The following is a 21,252-nucleotide window of genomic DNA, read 5'->3' on the forward strand; positions in this document are numbered from 1 at the left end:
TCAGGCTTCGGGTATAAAAGACTCTGCACTCACAACTGCAGGCGGAACTCTTGTGCTGAGCTTCCCCTGGTGTATACCAGAATAAAGGACCCTTCTGCTTGATTGCATTGTCTGGGGGTTTTTCCTTGGTGGTGGGCGACAGACCGGACCCTAGCAATATGTATTTTGATCTAATATAATCCCAACTCTGGTTATGAATATGTGAATCCGCAATTTATTTGCTTAATCCATCTTGGCTCCATTGAACACATTGATTAGATTTTATGGTGGCCTTTGTTTTTCCCCAAAAACTGGTCCTAGAGTTTTGAAGTTGAGTATTTTCTCAGGTCTCTAAATCACATGAGAGTTTTCTTCCTGCATGTGACTAGAAGAGTTTCTCTGGTTATGAATAACTAGGCAGAATGCTAGAGTGAAATGTGAACCTCAAAAATCCTGGGATGCTATGGTTACTTCATGTTCCTAGAGAAGAACATTTCTTTTGATGTGAATCAAAGTAGACAGAAAATCTAGTTGGCCCTTCTACCCTGGGTCTTCCCCTCTATTCAGTCTTTGTCACCTTTTCTGCTTCTTCTCCATTCTTGGTCACTATGTCCTGGCCCTTCTTCATTCAAGGAAAAGGTGCTTGAGAAAAAGAAAGTATGCCTGGGCAAATGAACCCTGGGCCAGTCATTGAGACAATATTCATTTATTAAGCACCTCCTATGTGCCAGGAACTGTGCTAAAGGCAAAGGGACACAAAGATAATCCCAATTGCCAAGAGATCACAGTTTAATGGAAGAAAACATGCAAACAACTAAATGCAAGATAAATAGGGAAAAAATCAATAGAATTACTAGAATTAAGAGGGATTAGGAAAGGCTTCCTCAAGAAGGTGAGACTTTAGCTAAGATTTGAAGGAAGCCAGGCTGTTGAGGAAGGAAAGTACTCTTTCAGTGGCAGGGAGGGAATGGGGAGAGACAACCAGTGAAAATGCCAAGAGTCAGAAAAGTGGAGTATCTTGTTTGAGGAACAGTAAGAGACCAATGTCCTTAGATCAAAGAGTACTAGAGGGTGGAGTTGGAAGGTGGAAGGAAAGAAAGGGAGAAGTCTTTTTTCCGTTACCTAAGAACCTCTTTCAAATACCTCATTTTAGGGGCAGCTAGGTGGCTCAGTGGATTGAGAGCCAGGCCTGGAGGCTGGAGGTCCTGCATTCAAAACTGATCTCAGATATTTCCTAGGTGTTTGACCCTGGCCAAGTCACTTAACCCCTATGGCCTAGCTCTTACTGCTCTTCTGCCTTAGAACCAATACGCAATATTGATTCCAAGACTGAAGGAAAGGGTTTTAAAAAATAAAATACCTCTCTTTAGTGCCCTAAATCTTTTTATTAAATTCAATTTTATTTTTTCCAATTACATGTAAAAACGATTTTTAACAATTGTTTTCTGACATTTTTCCATTTAGATTCTCTCTTTCCCTCCCCTCCTGCCTTCTTGAGGTGGTAAATAGTCTGACATAGGTTATATCAGTGCTTTCATGAAATATATATTTCCCATCAATTCCCAAAATCTTAACTTGTTACAACTGAGATGCACTGAGACACTGGGAGTGGTGTTTTGTCTTCTCTGTCCTGGGATGTGGAAACAAGTCTCCTACTATTGTCAAGTCTACTCTTTACTTTTCCTCCTTCTTTAGGAAGTCTCTAGTAAACTGTTTACCCAGGAAAGATTCCCTTTCATTCATAGATCAGGGCCTTAGTGCTTAGTTTTGGCTAGATTTTTTTTAATTTTAATTTTTTAAAAAACTCTTACCCCGTCTTAGAATCAATACTGTGTATTGGCTCCAAGGCAGAAGAGTGGTAAGGGCTAGGCAATGGGGGTCAAGTGACTTGCCCAGGGTCACACAGTTAGGAAGTGTCTGAGGCTAGATTTGAACCTAGGACCTCCCGTCTCTAGGCCTGGTTCTCCATCCACCGAGCTACCCAGCTGCCCCCTCTTTGACGTTTCACAACATCTGCCTCAGCTGCCTTCATAGCAGTTGGAACACCCGGTTCTCCTCCACCCTTAGGGAGTCTTCTTTTGCTTGGGGTAGACATTCCCCCTAAATCACTGGCAGGCTTGAGGCCAGTCAGTTGCCCTCAAACTAGTTTAGCTGGTCTGCCAAGATGATGTCATTGGAGTGTGGCCACTGTGCATGCTTCAGCTCCTTGAAGCCCTAAGTGAGAGTTGGGTGAAAGGTAGACCTCAAAGAGGATGAGCCGTCCTGAAAAGGGCTCTGCAACCCTCCCGCTAGAGGCGCTAGTCCTTCCTGAAAACCCCTAGGCAGCTGGTGGCTCAGTGGCTAGAACCGGGCCCTGAGTCAGGAAGACCTGAGTTCAACGTGGCCTCCTCCATTTCCCAGCTGTGTGACCCTGGGCAAGTCCCTTAACCTGTTTGCCTTAATCCACTGGAGAAAGAAAGCGCTCGGCTATCTGCCAAGAAACCTCAGGGAAAGTATGATTCACAGGGTCACGAAGAGCCAGCCTGAACAATAGTCTATTCAATTCACTTACCCTAATTGTCTAGCCATTTACTGGTCCATGGAAATCTATCCTCTCCAGTTCTGGGTTACCACAAAAGAAGCGCTGCTTTTGACTCCCTGTGACGTGACTGGGGAGGAGAAGGACAAACACCTAAGCCCACGACTTGGTAAATGTGGAGAGACTCGGAGACGGGTCAAGACTCCCACCTGCCCCACCCCCACCCCGCCACGCACGGCCACCTCTCCCCTGGCTCCCACTCTGTCCGCACTGAGAAGGTGGGGGAAAGTCTAACTTTGCTCCGTGGAGAGGGAGCACCTAGAGAGAGCCGCAGAATCTCCTCCGAGGGAGAGGCGAAAACCACGCTCGGTGTTTTAGGGTTCCAGCCTCTGCCCCCTCGCCCCCAAGTTAGCTGGGTGGTGACGGTAAAGTCCAGGGTTACTTCCACTAAGACTCCACACAGACCTTTAATCCGCTTCTCCGAGGATCATTCTGGGCATGCGCGCCAGAAACTTTTCGGGGTGGGAGGGGGCGGAGAGGAAGACCCTCTAGTTGACCAGTTCCCAGGCCGGCAGGCCCAGCCCACAGGTAAGAGGAGACTGTTTATTGGAGTTGGGAGCCTATAGGTCGCCTAGCCCGAGGAGCGCGTGACATTAACTCAGTTCCTGGGCCGGTCACGAGTGCTCGGAGCAAGCTTAAGGCGGGAGACGGTGTCCCAGGACGGTCGCAATCTCCCGGGGACGTCCCACGGGCTCTGGCTGCTGCTGTTCTTGGTTTTGGTGTCCGGAGGGCAGGCATGGTGTCGGAGGAAGAGATCCGAGCCAGGCTGGAGCGGGCCGGCCAGTCCCATCTCCTGCGCTTCTGGGCTGAGTTGGAGCCGGCCGGGAGGGCGTCCTTGCTCTCGGATCTGGCCCTGTTGGACCCCGAGGAGCTGAGGGAGCACTGCCAGAGAGCGGCCAAGGCCTGCGCCCAGGTGGAGGGGCCCGTGGAGGGCTTGGACTCCAGAATGAAACCGGTGCAGCCCGAGTTCCTGGGCAGCGTGCGCAAGAGCGACCCGCAGACCCTGAAACGTTGGGAGGAGGAAGGTAAGACTGGGGTGCGGGATCGGGAAGTCTGGCCAAAGTCCGAGGGAGTGAAAGGGAAGGAGGGTAATGGTAGAGCCGCCCGTCGAGCCATGGCTTGGCCTGGGGGCCCGCTGTGTGTGATCCTAAGGCATCAGCCCCAGCCTGGAGCTGTGTGGTGCCAGGGACTGACAGAAGACTCTGAGACCTCAAGATCGATTCCCACCTCCACCCCCTTACCACCTTGTGGCTTTAAGCAAGGTGTACGTCATTTCTCTGGGCCTCAGTTTACTGGTCTCTAAAGTGGAGGGATTTGAACGAGATGGCCTGGAAGCTGCCTTTCAGTCCTAACTTTCTTTCTATGACCTTTTGGAATGCTAGGAGGGAGAGGCACGCAGGGGCAGTGGAAACTGCTGCCTGGAAACCACCTCTTTTAATGAGCCTCCTGGAGCAATGAATTCTTTCAGATCTCTGGGCCGGCCTCTTACCCTAGAAGGTAAGGAGAGAAACGCCAGGTGCTCTACCAAGGGACCTGGAATAAGGATTGGAAAATGCATTGGATCTTGGAGAAATGAGATAGCATGGTGTGATAGACTCTTCACTTGCAGTTCATAGGGGACGCTTAATAAATGCTTGTTAACTGATTGACTAGTTTTTCCTCAGTAATATCGCTTCCAATTCTGACATTATGTGATTTGATCCTTCTATAAAACTTTAGGTGTTTGCTGCTTGTTAGTTAATATATTTCTAGAAATGGTAGAAAGAAAAAGAGAAGAGAAAATTAATGACAAAAATAGGCAAACTATCCCTAGTTACTGATGATAGGGATGTCTTACTTTTATGTAAGGGTAGACATTGATTGAATACAATTTCAAGGCACTTAAAGTAGGTGATAGGATGGTATGCCCTGGTATCACAACCAGGTGAGATCAATCAGTCTCAGTTATAGATTTTAGACTAAATGAGTAAGACTGGAATGACATTGCCTAGGAAGAGCTTTTTAGATTGACTGAGGCAATTGGCAAGTCCTATATAAAACCAGGGAAAGAAAAAAGTTCCACCTAACCTCCTGAGAAGGAATGGATTGGTGAAAAAGGCACAAGCTTTCTACTCCGTATCTGTCTGTTTTTCCATCACCATCTTAGCAGTGCTCTTGAACCAGCTGGTATCAATATTGTTGTGAGGATCTAATGAGAGATGATTATATATGTAAAGTTCCTAGTGTAGTGCCTGGTACTTAATAATGCTTAGGTACTTAATGTGGTGCATTGGATAGAACCTTGGGGTAGGAAAGTCATGACTTCAAATCTGGTGCAGACACTGTGTGACCCTGGCCCAGCCACTTACCTGCTGCCTACCTCAGTTTCCTCAAATATAAAATGATGATGATAATAATAGCACCTAATTCTCAGGGTTATTGTGAGGATCAAATGAGATAATACTTGTAAATCACTTAGCACTATATAAATACTAGCTACCTAGCTATGGAGTCTGTACTGGGAGCCAACTACAGTTGACACTGGACTAGTTTCAAGATTCAAGACTCTACAAAGAACCTAGAAGAAAAGCTACAACACACATGAGGGAAACATCTTAAATATTCTAGGAAAAAGATTGCTAGGAACTGTGAGTTAATGCTTTGCCACATGCAATCTTTAAGTGCATACTTGTGGAAGAGTGTGAGATAGACTTTTGGGGAAATGTTTTGTACAACTGTTCTATGATGCCACCTTAGTAAAGAAATAGCCCTTGTTAAAGCTAGTTAAATCTGGCTGACTGATAATCAGTTGACAATATTGTACAGGAAACAGTGCTAGGAGAGTATTGGAAAAACACTCCTCCCCTTCTGGGTTACCCCTAGAGCCCTTAGGAGACAGTAGTTACGCGTTCTGGGAACCCAGCATGTCAGTGGAAGTAGAAGTTGGTGTAGTTGTTTTTTTTTGGCAAAACATAATCAGTTTTATTTTAGGTATATTGAGTTTGATATCCATGCTAGATGTTCACAATGCCTGGCAGGTGGTTTGAGAAGCATGACTGAATTTAAGAAAAGAGAATAATGTCTCATATACTGATCTTCATAGAGCTGGAAATTAAACCAATGGTAGTTGAGGAGATTACTTAAAAAAATTAAAAAAAGATATGTATAGCATATCTACATATAAAAAAGTTCAGGATAGAACACTGGGTGATATTCATAGTTGGGGATATGACAAGTCTAGTTATAGTTCTAAAAATGTATTTTCAGAGAGGCAGGAAAAGAAAAGAGCAACACATAACTGGCATAATTATTCTCTTTTCTTAATTCAGTCCTGCTTCTCCATTTGCCTGCTGGACTGTACATAGAATGATGAAACAAATGCATAGAGAGGTAAATGACATATTTTGTGATACTAGAAGCAAGACATCGGGATAAGCATCACGGGGTATTGAATATAGGTCCCACATATGTAAATTCAAGTTCTATCTCCATCATATACTGGCTGTGTTATTCTAGCATTGATATTGCTGAGTCTTTGGGTATACCTAATTTTTAGCTCTGGGCATAATTCCAAATTCCTCTCCAAAGTTATTGGGTCAGTTCACAGTTCTACCAACAGTGTATTAATGTTCCCACTTTTCTATATCCCCTCCAACATTTGTCATTTTTTTGTGGTTTTAGTCAAACTGATGGGTGTGAGATGATACCTTAAAATTGTGTTGGTTTGCATTTCTCTAATTGTAGTGATTTAAAACATTTTAAAAATACACTTATTTGATTTCTTTATCTGAAAAATGTCTGTTCACATCTTTTGCCCATTTATCAGTTGGAGGATAGCTCTTATTCCCATAAATTTGACAAATATCTGTATATTTTAGATATGATACATATATGAGATGTATCATGTGCTATTCTTTTTTTTTTTTTGCTGAGTCAGTTGTTTTTTTTTAAAATAACATTATTTTATTTGGTCATTTCTGAGCATTATTCATTGGAGACAAAGATCATTTTTTCCCCGGCCCCCCTCCCCCCCATCTCATAACTGACATACGATTCCACTGGGTATCACAAGTATTCTTGATTCGAACCCATTTCCATGTTGTTGGTATTTGCATTAGAGTGTTCATTTGGATTCTCTTCTCAGTTATTATCCCCTCAACCCCTGTGGCTTTTCCTTGGTGTTTTTACTCCCACAGTTTATCCTCTGCTTGTGGATAGTGTTTTTTCTCCTAGATCTCTGCAGATTGTTCAGGGACATTACACTGCCCCTAATGGAGAAGTCCATTACATTCGATTATACTACAGTGTATTAGTCTCTGTGTACAATGTTTTCCTGGTTCTGCTCCTTTCACTCTGCATCACTTCCTGGAGGTTGTTCCAGTCTCCATGGAATTCCTCCACTTTATTATTCCTTTTAGCAAAATAATATTCCATCACCAACATATACCACAATTTGTTCAGCCATTCCCCAATTGAAGGGCATCCCCTCGTTTTCCAATTTTTTGCCACCACAAAGAGCGCAGCTATGAATATTCTTGTCATGTGCTATTCTTAAAAATAAAACCAAATCTAGGAAATCAGCAAAGAAGAAATAGAAAATTGAGAAAATAGTTTCAGCAAAATTGAAAGTTACAGAAAAAGCCCACAAATAACACCATAAAATGTATAAAATATTTGGGAGTCAATCTACCAAAATACATCCAATTTCTGCAGAGATTTAATTACAAAGTGCTTTTTAAAGAAATAAGGACCAAGGGAGCTAGGTGGCTTAGTGGATAGAGAGCCAGGCCTAGAGACAGAAGATTCTGGGTTCATATATGTCCTAAGACACTTCTGGCTGTGTGATGCTAGGAAAGTCACTTAACCTGAATCGCCTAGCCCTTAAGCACTCTTCTGCCCTGGAACCAATACTTAGTATAGATTCTTTTTTGTTTTTTTTTTAACCCCTTACCTTCCATCTCGGAGTCAATACTGTGCATTGGCTCCAAGGCAGAAGAGTGGTAAGGGCTAGGCAATGGAGGTTAAGTGACTTGCCCAGGGTCACACAGCTGGGAAGTGTCTGAAGGCCAGATTTGAACCTAGGACCTCCCATCTCTAGGGCTGACTCTCAATCCACTGAGCTACCCAGCTGCCCCCACTTAGTATAGATTCTAAGACAGAAGGTAAAAGAAATAAAGAACAACTAAATTAAGTGGAATAATATTCAGTTCTCATGGTTGTATTATGCCAATATAATAAAAATTATGATGCTATCAAAGTTAATTTACAGATTTAATGCTATAGCGATCAAATTGTCACATTTACAGAGGTAGACACAACAATAACAGAATTCATTTGGATGAACAAAAGATCTAGATAATTCAGGGGAATAATAAAAAATAATGTAGTAATGAGGAGGGGAAGGCACATCTTGAATCTTATACATTATTATAGAGCATCAGTCATCAAAACCATTTGGTGTTGGATAAAGTAATAGAACAAAGATGAATGAAACAGACTAGATAGAGAAGCATCAGAAATAATGAAACTCAATAACCCAGTGTTCAATAAATCTAAAAGCATGAATTACCTAAAAAAGAATTCTCGATCAACACCTCACACCCTACACCAAGATAAACTCAGAATGGGTGAATGACTTGAACATAAAGAAGGAAACTATAAGTAAATTATGTGAACACAGAATAGTATACCTGTCAGACCTTTGGGAAAGAAAAGATTTTAAAAACAAGCAAGACTTAGAAAAAGTCACAAAATGTAAAATCAATAATTTTGATTACATCAAATTAAAAAGTTTTTGTACAAACAAAACCAATGTAACCAAAATTAGAAGGGAAGTAACAAATTGGGAAACAATCTTCATTACAAAAACCTCTGAAAAAGGTCTAATTATTCAAATTTACTAAGAGCTAAATCAATTGTACAAAAAATCAAGCCATTCTCCAAATGATAAATGGGCAAGGGACATGAATAGGCAATTTTCAGTCAAAGAAATCAGAACTATTAATAAGCACATGAAAAAGTGCTCTATATCTCTTATAATCAGAGAGATGCAAGTCAAAACAACTCTGAGGTATCACCTCACACCTAGCAGATTAGCTAACATGACAGCAAAGGAAAGTAATGAATGTTGGAGGGGATGTGGCAAAGTGGGGACACTAATTCATTGCTGGTGGAGTTGTGAATTGATCCAACCATTCTGGAGGGCAATTTGGAACTATGCCCAAAGGGCGATAAAAGACTGTCTGCCCTTTGATCCAGCCATAGCACTGCTGGGCTTGTACCCCAAAGAGATAATAAGGAAAAAGACTTGTACAAGAATATTCATAGCTGCGCCCTTTGTGTTGGCAAAAAATTGGAAAATGAGGGGATGCCCTTCAATTGGGGAATGGCTGAACAAATTGTGGTATATGTTGGTGATGGAATCCTATTGTGCTAAAAGGAATAATAAAGTAGAGGAATTCCATGGAGACTGGAACAACCTCCAGGAAGTGATGCAGAGTGAAAGGAGCAGAACCAGGAAAACATTGTACACAGAGACGGATACACTTTGGTACAATCAAATGTAATGGACTCCTCCATTAGTGGCAATGCAGTGATCCTGAACAACTTGGAGGAATCTATGAGAAAGAACACTATCCACATTCAGAGGAAAAACAACTGCTTAATTACATGGTCGAGGGGGATATGATTGGGGATGTAGACTCTAAATGGACATCCCAGTGCAAACATCAACAACATGGAAATAGGTTCTGATCAAGGACACATGTAACACCCAGCGGAATTGTGTGTAGGATACAGGAAGGGCGGGGGGTGGGGGTGGGGAGAAATAGAATATGATTTTTGTAATCAAGGAATAATGTTTGAAATTGACCAAATAAAATAAAAATAAAAAAGAATTCTCTAGCTGATCAAAACTTCTGGGATAAATAGAAATCAGTTTGATAGAAATTAGGATTAAAGTAACTATTTTAAATTTATTATAATGGACATATGATCTAAATGTTAAATATCACACCATAAAAGAGTAGAATTGAAGCAGCTTTCAGAGTTATGAAAACTAAAGGGATAGACACAATTACAAAAGAGAAAACATGATTGATTACATAAAACTGAAAAGCTTTTTCATTAAGAAAATTAATGCATCTTTCATAAGAAAGAAAGCCATCCTTCAGGAAAAAGCTATAATAACATCTCTGATAAGGTTAGATGTCTGAGATAAATTTATATCTAACAAATAAGATAAAAAACCCATTCTATTTCCCAATAACCTTTTGGAATGCTAGGAGGGAGAGGCACCCTGGGGCAAGTAGGAGATGCTATCTGGCTGGCACCTACTATTTATCTGAGTCTCTGGGCCCTATTCTATATCCCCTGGAGGATCTTGAGGAACTCAGATGTTTTATTAAGGAATTTGAAATAGAGGAGTTTTTTTTTCTTTAAACCCATACCTTCTTGGAACTGCATATTGGTTCCAAGGCAGAAGAGCTGTGAGGGCTAGGCAATGGGGGTTAAGTGACTTGTGACTTGCCCAGGGTCACACAGCTGGGAAGTGTCTGATGCCGGATTTGAACCTAGGACCTCCCATCTCTAGACCTGGCTCTCAATCCACTGAGCCACCCAGTTGCCCCCAAGTTTTTTTTTTTTTAACCCTTATCTTCTATATTAGAAATGAAACTGAGTACTGATTCCAAATCAGAGGAGTGCTAAGAACTAAGCATTTGGGGTAAGTGACTTGCCCAGGAGCACACCGTTAGGAAGTATCAAACACACAGGTTTGAGCCCAGGAATTCCCATCTCCAGATCTGACTCTATATAGTGAGCCACTTAGCTGCTAAAACAGAAGAACTAATGGTTAAGGACTAGAGAATTAAGGTTAAGTGACTTGCCCAGACTCACACAGCTAAGAAGTGTTTGAGGTCAGATTTGAACCCAGTTCCTTCTGACTCCAGGCCTGGCACTTTATCCACTGGGCTACCCAGATGCCCCCTGAAGTCCTCTTAATTGCCTAATCTAATGGCCTTTTTTCAATCCTAATCCTTGACATCTTTGGAACCTTTGACATCATTGATCTCATCTTCTTGATACCCTTTTCTTTCTAGGTTTTTGTTACACTTGTTCCCTGACACTCCTCTCTCCTACTCTTCTCTGCAGTGTCCTCTGCTGGGTTCTTATCCAAGTGATGTCTGCTCATCAAAGGTGTTCCTCAAGGCTCTGCCCAGGGCCCTCTTACCTTCTCCCTTTACAATATGTCATTTGGTACATTTAGTAGCTCCCATAGATTCTACAGATGATTCTCAGACTTTTATCTAGCCTAACCTGCCTGCCTTAAGTCTGTCCCAACTTCAGTCAATCCTCCATTCAGCCATCAAAGCGACCTAACCATGCCACCCTCCTATTCTGTAAACTCAAGTGGTTTCTTGTTGCCTCCAGGAGCAACTACAGAATGCTCTGTTTGGCATTTAACCTATCCCCCTTCTTTACACCTTACTCCTCAACGTGTACTGCTCAATTCAGTGACTCTGGCCTCCTGGGCTGTTCCACAAACCTCAGTCTCCATCTGGAATGCTCTCCCTTCATTCCAACTATTGACCTCTCCCTGGCTTCCTTTAAGTCCCAACTAAAATCCCACTTTCTCCAGCAAGCCTTCCCTAACCCCTCTGCTTTTTTTCTGTCTATCCTGTTTTGGAGATTTATTTGTCCTGTATTCATTTGCTTTGTATGTTTTTGCTTGCATGTTGTCTCCTCAATTAGATTTACCTCCTTGAAGTCAGGGATTTTCTTCTGCCTCTTTTGGGATCCCCAGTACTTAGTACAGTGCCTGGCACATACTTAGTAGTTACTTATTTGACTTAATAGATGAGATGAAATAACTTTTGTCCTTTTCCCAAAAGGAGGCTGGAGACCAGGCAGGAGACCTGGAACAATAAAATGACATCTGCCCTAACTTCAAAGGCAAGAGACTGATAAGTGATGGAATGGTGCTTCTTCCCTTGAGAGGCTGGGGACCAGGCAAGACACAGATGGGCTTTGCAGTGGTGTTCTTCCCCTTATCTCAGAAGCACGAGACGGGTGGACTGAATGGAATAACCTAGAGATGATCATCCTTGACTCCTCATTTTTTCACACAGCCACCCTCTTATAGCCATTTGGGTGCAAGCACTGTCAAATTTACCTTCTTAATTTCCCTCATCTATATCTTCTTCTTCTCTAACACTGCCTCTGACACTTCCTGTCAAAGACTCTCATTTCCTTGAGATTTGACTACTGTAATTCCCTATTGATTGGTATCCTTGCCTGTGAGTCTCTCCCCACTCCAGAACATCTTCCGCTCAGCTGTCATGTGGTCTTTCAAAGCTTCAGGTTTGACACCCCTCCCCCACTCCCACCCTACTCCAGTGTCTCCTTATTATCTCTATGATCAAATATAAAATGATCTATTTGACTTTTTTTTTAAACCCTTACCTTCCGTCTTGGAATCAATAATGTGTATGGGTTCCAAGGCAGAAGAGTGGTAAGGGTTGGGCAATGGGGGTTAAGTGACTTGCCCAGGGTCACCTATCTGGGAAGTATCTGAGGCCAGATTTGAACCTAGGACCTCCCGTCTCTAGGCTTGGCTCTCAATCCACTGAGCTACCCAACTGCCCCCATATATTTGACTTTTTATTTTTTTAACCTTTACCTTCCATCTTGGAATCAATACTGTGTATTGGTTCCAAGGCAGAAGAGCAGTAAGGGCTAGGCAATGGGGGTTAAATGACTTGTCCAGGGTCACACCAGCTGGGAAGTGTCTGAGGCCAGATTTGAATCTAGGACCTCCCATCTTTAGGTCTGGCTCTCAATCCACTAAGCTACCCAGCTGCCCCTGTAAAGATTAAAATTTAGGGGAAGACTGAGGCAAGATAGAAATTAGTTTCTCTCTGCAAGGAGTATTATTTTTTATGAGGTTTATTAAAGGTTAAGGATTAAAGAAAATACAGGATAAGAAAAGCACATGTCTAGGCCAGAGAGAGGCCTAGACACAACCTCACCTACATTATGAAAAAAGGTCTGCTTGCAAGTGGAAAACAGGGAAGAAAAAAAAGCAAAAGGGCCTTTCCAATCAGGTTAAATACCTTCTTGATCTCAGCCCACATGAGAATTCAGTGAGATTACAAAGCATTTTGGGGAAGTGGAGCCAGGGCTTCTGGGGATTGAAGTCCTGGATTCGAGTCTATTTTTTACACCCCCATTTATTTGACTTTTAAAAACCCTTCTGTTCTCATTTGTTTACACCTCACTCTCTTCCATGTTTCCTGCAATCCAGTAACACTGGTCTCCTGGCTCTTTCACTAAGCATATGACAGACCATCTCCTGATTCGGGGCATTTTCACTGGGTTTCCCCTATCATTGGAATATTCTTTTTACTTATACCCTCCTCACCCCTTTTGACTTCTTTGGCTCCTTTCAAATCAGCTAAAATTCTGACCTGTAGCCTTTCAAGAGCCCCCTGATGCTAAGATTCTGAGATTATCTCCAGTTTATCCTATCTTTGTTTTGTTTGAACATAATGCATGTTATCTCCCCCATTAGTCCTTTTACAACTGTGTCTAACTCTTCATGGAGTTTTCTTGGTAAAGATACTATAGTGGTTTGGCTTTTTCTTTTCTATCTCATTTTACAGATGAGGAAACTGAGGGAGACAGGGTGAAGTGACTTGCTCAGAGTCATTCACATAGCTTGCTATCTGAGGCTAGATTTGAATTTAGGAAGATGAGTCTTCCTGACTCCAGACCTGGCACTCTTATCTATTTTAATCCCTGGTTGTCCCCTTAGGATATTATCTACTTGTGATATTTATTTGCAGAATTCCTGGAGAGTAGAGACTGGATTTTGGATTTCTGTATATCTCCAGTGCTTAGCAAAGAGTCTAGCACCCAGTGTAGGCACTTAATGAATGCTTGTTGACTTGACTTGGATTCTCTGATGTGTTGATTGATTTTGCTGGTTCCTCTTAAAAAAAAAATCATTTTAAAGGATGGCTCTTTGGGGGGGAGGGGATAGAGCAAGTAATGCAGCAGATGGAAAAACAAAAGATATCAATAAAATCTGTTTTAAAAATGAAATATATGGTAAGGAAGTAATCATATCGTTAGTTTTTAAGACCTCAAAAAGACAATAGTGAACAAGTCTTGGGAAAACTATGGAAAGTGATTTAAATACTAATAGAATTATAATAAAGTAAAAAAATAATGAATACTTTGAATTAAAAAAAAATCCAAACGGGGCAGCTAAGTGGCCTTAGATGCTTCCTAGCTGTGTGACCCTGGGCAAGTCACTTATGTGAGATTTAAAATGGTTGAGGTCTTAAACTGTAGTGATTAAAATAGTGGAAGCTATAAATTGTGATAGATATAAGAGAGGGTGAGTAAATTTGACCGCAGAAATATGTTTCACTACAGTGTTTTGGGTTTTAAATCAAATATAAGGTGGTCGCCAGGGAAATATTCCCAATTATTCTCTCCTTCAGAATGAGAGTCAGAAATCGAGACCTCTGCATGAGATCCAAGCTCTTATTTTTAAGGGCAAAATCTCCTCTGTCACCTCCCCTAAGTCGTTACATCTACCAATCACTGTAGATGTTTCTAAAGGACCGCCCATTTTGAATTCACAGCTGAGTAGTTTTAATCTCTTTAGTAAGTCAGGAAAAAAATGCTGCTATGTCGACAAATTTCATCAGAAAAAACCTCTGAATTAGTTATCACCCTTTTAGGTTTAAGTAGTTTACAAGTTGCCCCACCTTTATAGGTACTTAGTATCCCATTGTATCAATTCTAAAACAGTCATGACTCAAAGAACTTCCTGTCCCTTCCATAAGCATGGATCAAAGTACTTTCATTGTTTAGCAAGCCATTTTCTGTCCTAAAGCAGTCTTAATTAGGGTGGAGCAGGGACACTCCCATAGCTGGGAGCCCCCACACTCAAGTAGAGTTCTCACCTTCTGCTAGGGAATTTTTTAAGTAGAAGATTCCCCAATGGGGGAAACCCCTAACATTCATAAGTCTGAGAAATTTTTAGGTTTACACTTAACCCCAATTGCCTGGACTTTACAGGTCCCTAAAATATCCACTCGTTAACCAGTGTACCAATGGTACTTCTCTCCTCCCTGCCCCAAGGGGTGCTGAATATAGGGCTGACTTTTTTGTAATTTCCTGAGTGAGCAAGATGCCTAGGGTTGTAGGTGGAGAAAAGAGGGAATAGTACGCTTTTATGCACTGGCTATACTATGTGGCAGGCTTTGTGCTAAGTGCTTTATAAATACTATCTCATTTGCTCATCACAACAACTCTGTGAGGCAGGTACTATTATTATCTCCTTAAACCTTGGAAGAAATAGAAGCTGAGACCTAAAGTGACTTGCCTAGAGTCACACAGCTAGTAAATGTTGGAGGCTGGATCTGAACTTGGATCTTCTCAACTCCAGCTCAGGACAATAGCCACTACATCACCCAGATGATGTATACTAGTAAATACAAGTAGAGAATGTTGGGAGGACAGCTAGATATTGAAGTAGATAGTGTGCTGGACCTAGAGTCAGGATGACTCCTCTTCCTGAGTTGAAATCTGGTCTCAGATACTGACTAGCTGTGTGAACCTGGGCAAGTCATTTCACCCTGTTTGCTGCCTCAGTTCCCTCATCTGTAAAATGATCTGGAGGTGGAGATGGCAAACCACTCTGCCAAGAAAGCCACAGATGGGTCACAAAGAGTTGGACATGACTGAAAAATGACTCAGCGACAACAAAAGATTGCTGTCTTTTCAACAAAAGATGTTGAAACTGGAAAAATACCTTAGAACAGAACATCAGAAGGGATAATTGGACTAAATAAAGAGTTCTCAGGCTATTTTTTCCATCTTTGTACCACTTGGCTTTTCGTATTCCTCCTTCCCATCCAATATGAAAAGAAATAAAATCTAGAATTTATTAATGCATGCATATATAAGAAAAAATAGAGATTGACATTAGTAGGATGACTCCTCTTCCTGAGTTGAAATCTGACCTCAGATACTTACTAGCTGGGTGACCCTGGACAAGTCACTTGACCCCCATTGCCTAGCCCTTACCACTCTTCTGCCTTGGAACCAATACCCAGTATTGATTCCAAGATGTAAGGTAAAGATTAAAAAAAAAAATTCAAACTCAAGTGTTTCAGCCACCAAGTCTAGTGCCCATGGTCACAGGGATAGTAAAGTGGTAGAGACATGAGCCAAACTTAGGTCTTCTGATGCCAAATACAGTGCTCCTTCCACTACCCCACAATATTCTAGACATAGAATTTGTTGCTGGGGAGGTGGGAGTATAAACAGGCTCTATAGAGGATTGGAGAAATTAAGGCAGCAAGCAGGCACAGTAGATCAGTGTCCTGGAGACAGGAAGATCCAAATTCAAATCTAGCCTCAGACCCTTACTAGCTGAGTGTCCCTGGGGAGGTCACTTAACCTCTGGTTGCCTCAGTTTCCTCATCTGTAAAATGGAAATAATATTAGCACCTACTTCCCAGGGTTGCTATGAGGACTAAATTGGATAATAATTGTAAAGTGCTTAGAAAGTTTCTGTCACATAGTAGTAAGTGCTATGTAAATGTTACAACATTAAAAAAAATGTATGTTAAGATAAACATAAAACATTAAAAATAGTTTTATAATTGGGGGCAGCTGGGTAGCTCAGTGGACTGAGAGCCAGGCCCAGAGATGGGAGGTCCTGGGTTCAAATCAGGACCCAAACATTTCCTAGCTTTGTGATACTGAGCATATCACTTAACCCCCATTGCCTAGCCCTTACCACTCTTCTGCCTTAGAACCAATACATGATAATGATTCCAAGATGGAAGGTAAGGGTTTAAAAAAATAGTTTTGTAATTAAAAAAAATTTAAATGTAGAAATGTTTTACATGACTTTCTATACATAACGGGTTTTTATTTCTTGATTTCTCAATGAGTGGGAAAGGGGTTGGAGGAGAGGGAGAATTCTAAACTGAAAATAAAAAAATTTAAATGTAAAGGATTGGAGAAATCTCTAGATGGCAGATCTGTGGTGGGTCATTCTGAAATCCAAAGAGAGGGACAGCATGGTAAATATTTAGGAATACCCCTAATCTGTGGGTAGAAGGGGGTAACCACCTTTGTCTCCCATTCAAGACACCAAAGCAACAATGAAGGAGTGTTTCTGATAGGTTACGGTTCTCCTGTGACCTACAGGACAAGCAGAGGCCACTCACATCCTGTGTTCTGGGTCTGGCACCTCGCCCAGCACAGCACCTTGTAAAGATTGACATTTCTACCACACAATAGAGCATGATGATGATAGGGATGCAGAGAGATGACTCATTCATTATTCCAAGTCAGTGCAGAGTCATTAACCACCCACTGGTTCCATGATTCTGCCAGCCAATCAATCAGCATCACCTAAGTGGATTTCTAGAACAAGAAGTCATCTGTGTTTTAGAGAAGAGCAAATCCACAGCAGGGGAGTGCGAAAAAACAACAGTGTAAAATGCATTTCTAAATCTTGTGGCTGGCTCCAAGTCAGAATTCTTTTCCTTTTAAAATGGTTTGATTAGAAATGTTAAAAACTTTTAATATTCAGTGTTACATCTGAAAGATAAAATAATGGACCAGAGATCATAATTTCAAATCTTGGAACAGTCAGGGCTCCACCATGAATTCTGTGTGAATGGACCTTCCAGTGAGATCAGGTTCCTTCTTGGTAAGTGGGTGGCTTGGATGGACTAAATGATCTTTTCAGGTCCCACATTTGTCCTTCTAGCATTCTTTGCTCTAAATCAGCAATTCTGATATTCTGTGACTATATCCGTTAGATTATAGGGTTTTAGAGTGGGAGAGATCCTTCAAGAATATCTTAATTCAAGGGTTTCCAATGAGATGTCTGGGCACTGGTCTGCTGATAAATGTGTAACAACCTCACCCCCAAAGTGGGGCAGCTAGAGTGCCAGGTCTGAAGTCAGGAAGACTCATCCCTCTGAGTTCAACTCTGGGCCTTAGACACTTGCTAGTTGTGTCACAAATGGGGTTGCAGAAAAGTCAGACACCGCCCAAAGGACTGAACAAGTGAAAGGAGTCACATGACTAGCAAGTGCTTAAGCCAAACAGGGATCCAGTTGGTCAGACTCTTAAGTGCATTGCTTAAAAAATTTATTATACATTATTATAAACTTAATATTCTCTTAAGGTCAGAGATTTAGAGCTGGAAGGAACCTCGTAGATCATCAAACCTAACCCCTCCTTTTTACAGATGAGAAAATTGAGGCACAAAGAGGTTAAGTATTTGCCTGAGCTTTCATAGGTGAGAAATGTCAAAGCCAAGATGTAAACCTGGGTTAACAAATGAAAATAAAGTATGGAATTGAACTCCTGATTCAGTCAGAACAAATTATATTTTATTAACATATGTGCACAATATTATATATTGTTATATAAGATGTATATTATAATTATATAATATATACACAACTCCACCCATTCCCTATGTCCCAAAAGTCTTAAGTGTACTTTAAAGCTTTAGTAGCTTAAAATTGCATTAAGACTCTTGTAACACTTTGTTTAGACTTTAAGAAGATATTAGCAATTTATTTATATTTTCCTATCTCTTCTGTACTTACTGAGTCTGTATGATTCTATTTTAAAAATAGAGTCAGTGTCTCTGTTTATGTTCTAATTCTGTTTTCCTCATGTTGAATCACTTCATATGTCATTCCCATTGCTTTGTAATTTTCCCATTTGTCACTTTTATGGAGAAAGAATAGTAGATGGCCCCTAAGGTCTCTTCTACTTCTAAATCTAGGATCCTAAGTCTGAGCCTCATATTCCTCAATTTAGTCAATCATTCCTCAATCTTTGCACAAATACCTTATTTCCAGTGTTTTGCCATTACAGATGGATATTACAAGTGATGATTCTTGTAGAGATAAATCCCTCCCCTCCCCCTTTTATAACATCTTTGGATATCATTAAACATTCTGCAATGGGGTCACCCAGTCAGTTTTGTAACTCTTAATTTGGAGATTACTTCCCAAAAGCCTTGCTCAAAATTTACACATCTGATTTATGTCTCAGTAGTGTCATAGAGTATCTTTTTTCCTATCTCCCCAGCTATATTCCATTTTTTAAATTCTTTAAATCTATTGTTATTTGCATTTTTTGTTATAAGTATCTAAATAACTTTTTTTTTTAACCCTTACCTTCCATCTTGGAGTCAATACTGTGTATTGGCTCCAAGGCAGAAGAGTAGTAAGGGCTAGGCAATGGGGGTCAAGTGACTTGCTCAGGGTTACACAGCTGGGAAGTATCTGAGGCCAGATTTGAACCTAGGACCTCCCAACTCTAGGCCTGACTCTCAATCCACTGAGCCACCCAGCTGCCCCCTCTAAATAACTTTTCAAGTGGTCTTTGACAATTTATTTTCCTATTTTGAAAATTGATCTGTCTTTTGACAAGTTCTTCCTTTTATATATGTTAGTCCCCTATAGACGTTAGATATCATATTTTTTATCAGGCATATTTACAATTGAGATTTTTTTCCCCAATCTGTTTCTCTTTTTAAAGAAATATTACTTTTAACATGCAATTTTGTTATATTTTTATATTAAACTAATCAACTCCACTTCTAATAACATTTTTTGATAAATGTTTTCTTTCCTACATTACTGACCTAAAAATATTAATTCATTTTTCTTCCATTTTAAAAACAATTTATAGTTAGATCATTGATCCAGTTGGAACTTATTGTACTCTATGGCATATGACATGTGTCTCTAAACTCATTTTTTACCATGGTATCCAATTTCCTAACACTTTCTACTGAATAGCTATTCTATTCCCTAGTGCTCTTAAATCTTGGCCTTATCAAACAGGGATCTCTTATGTACACTGGGTTTTATTCCCAGATTCTTTGTTCTGCTGAGCTTTTTTCCATTTTTTTATTCTTATACCAGACAGTTTTTTATCAGCTGACACTTTACAATATACTATGAAATCTTGCAAAGCAAACCATCCAGTGCATTTTCTCTATAGCAGGCTGAACAGAATTTTCCATTTTACTTTCTCTCTTCTATAGAGACTCCATCTTGAAACCATTCCCTTTTTTTTTAACCCTTACCTTCCATCTCGGAGTCAATACTGTGCATTGGCTCCAAGGCAGAAGAGTGGTAAGGGCTAGGCAATGGGGGTCAAGTGACTTGCCCAGGGTCACACAGCTGGGAAGTGTCTGAGGCCAGATTTGAACCTAGGACCTCCTGTCTTTAGGCCTGACTCTCAATCCACTGAGCTACCCAGCTGCATCCCCCCCTACCCCCCCCCCCATTCCCTTTTTTCAAGGAAAAGGAGAAAGAACCAGGTTCCTTAGAGGTGCATTACCAGGGAAGGAAACTACTTAAATCCAGTTCACTCACAAGTCTTAAGCACTCCTTTGATGCCATTAGTCCTCTTCAAAAATGAAAGACGGGGTGTTTTAGGTGGTTCAGTGGCTAGAGAGTCAGGCACAAAAAGAGGACCTGGATTCAAATCTGGCCTCAAACACCTAGCTATATGATCCCGGGAAAGCCACTTAATTCCACTTGTCTTGCCCTAAATGCTCTTCTGCCTCAAAGCCAATGCTTAGTATCAATTCTTTTTTTTTTCTTTTTAACCTTTACCTTCCATCTTAGAATCAGTACTGTGTATTGACTCCAAGGCAAAAGAGTTGTAAAGGCTAGGCAATAGGGGTTAAGTGACTAGTCCAGGGTCACACAGCTGGGAAGTGTCTGAGGTCAAATTTGAACCCAGGACCTCTCATTGCTAAGTCTGGTTCTCAATACTGTGCCATCTAGCTGTCAGAGGGAAGGGTTTTTAAAAAAAGGAAAAAAAAACTCCACAAAGAATGAACAACTATAACAACAGCAACAACCAGGGAAAGAATGCTGAAGAGGAGACAGTAGCTCCAGTTTTTATTCCTAGCTATTTTTCATTTGCTATTTTGTTTTATATTTCATTTGCTATTTCTGTGACCTCATACAAGTAATTTCGCTTTACTGAGTCTCAGTTTCCTCATCCAGTGGGAATGATAATGCTTGCTTTCCCCTCTGTGGCAGGTCTGTGGTGAAGATCAAATGAGATAATGTGAAAAGACTCTAAAATCCTATTACAGGAGGCAGCTGGTTAGTTCAATGGATTGAGTCAGGTATGGAGATGGGAATCCCTTACCTTCCATCTTGGAATCAAAACTAAGTATTGGTTCCAAGGCAGAAGAGTGGCAAAGGCTAGCCAATGGAAGTTAAGTGACTTGCCCAGGGTCACCCAGTTAGGAAGTATCTGAGGCTACATTTGAACCCAGGACCTTCTAAGATTGGTTCTTTTTTTTTTTTAAACCCTTACCTTCCATCTTGGAATCAATACTGTGTATTGGTTCCAAGGCAAAAGAGTGGTAAGGGCTGGGCAATGGGGGTTAAGTGACTTGCCCAGGGTCACACAGCTGGGAAGTGTCTGAGGCCAGATTTGAACCTAGAACCTCCTGTCTCTAGGCCCGGCTCTCAATCCACTGAGCTACACAGCTGCCCCCTCTAGGACTGGTTTTTAATCCACTGAGCCACCTAGATGCCACTAGGGTTTTTTTTTTTTTAATGCAACTGAATGATACTTAATAAAATAACTAAAAATACAAGTCAACATAGATAATGTGAATTTGT

The 21,252-nt window shown here is 41.1% G+C and overlaps 1 protein-coding gene across 1 annotated transcript in view; it reads left to right on the plus strand.

Annotated features, from left to right (window-relative positions):
• The first annotated feature begins 2,983 nt into the window (after window positions 1–2,983).
• Window positions 2,984–21,252, plus strand: part of UAP1L1 (UDP-N-acetylglucosamine pyrophosphorylase 1 like 1) — a 34,096-nt gene continuing 15,827 nt past the window's right edge. The window contains exon 1 of the mRNA XM_007475411.3: window positions 2,984–3,582. Within this exon, the coding sequence (XP_007475473.1) occupies window positions 3,294–3,582 (289 nt within the window). The 5' untranslated portion in view covers window positions 2,984–3,293. The remainder of the gene's footprint in view (window positions 3,583–21,252) is intronic.

Source organism: Monodelphis domestica, chromosome 1 (assembly GCF_027887165.1).
Source record: "Monodelphis domestica isolate mMonDom1 chromosome 1, mMonDom1.pri, whole genome shotgun sequence".
Lineage (NCBI taxonomy): Eukaryota > Metazoa > Chordata > Mammalia > Didelphimorphia > Didelphidae > Monodelphis > Monodelphis domestica.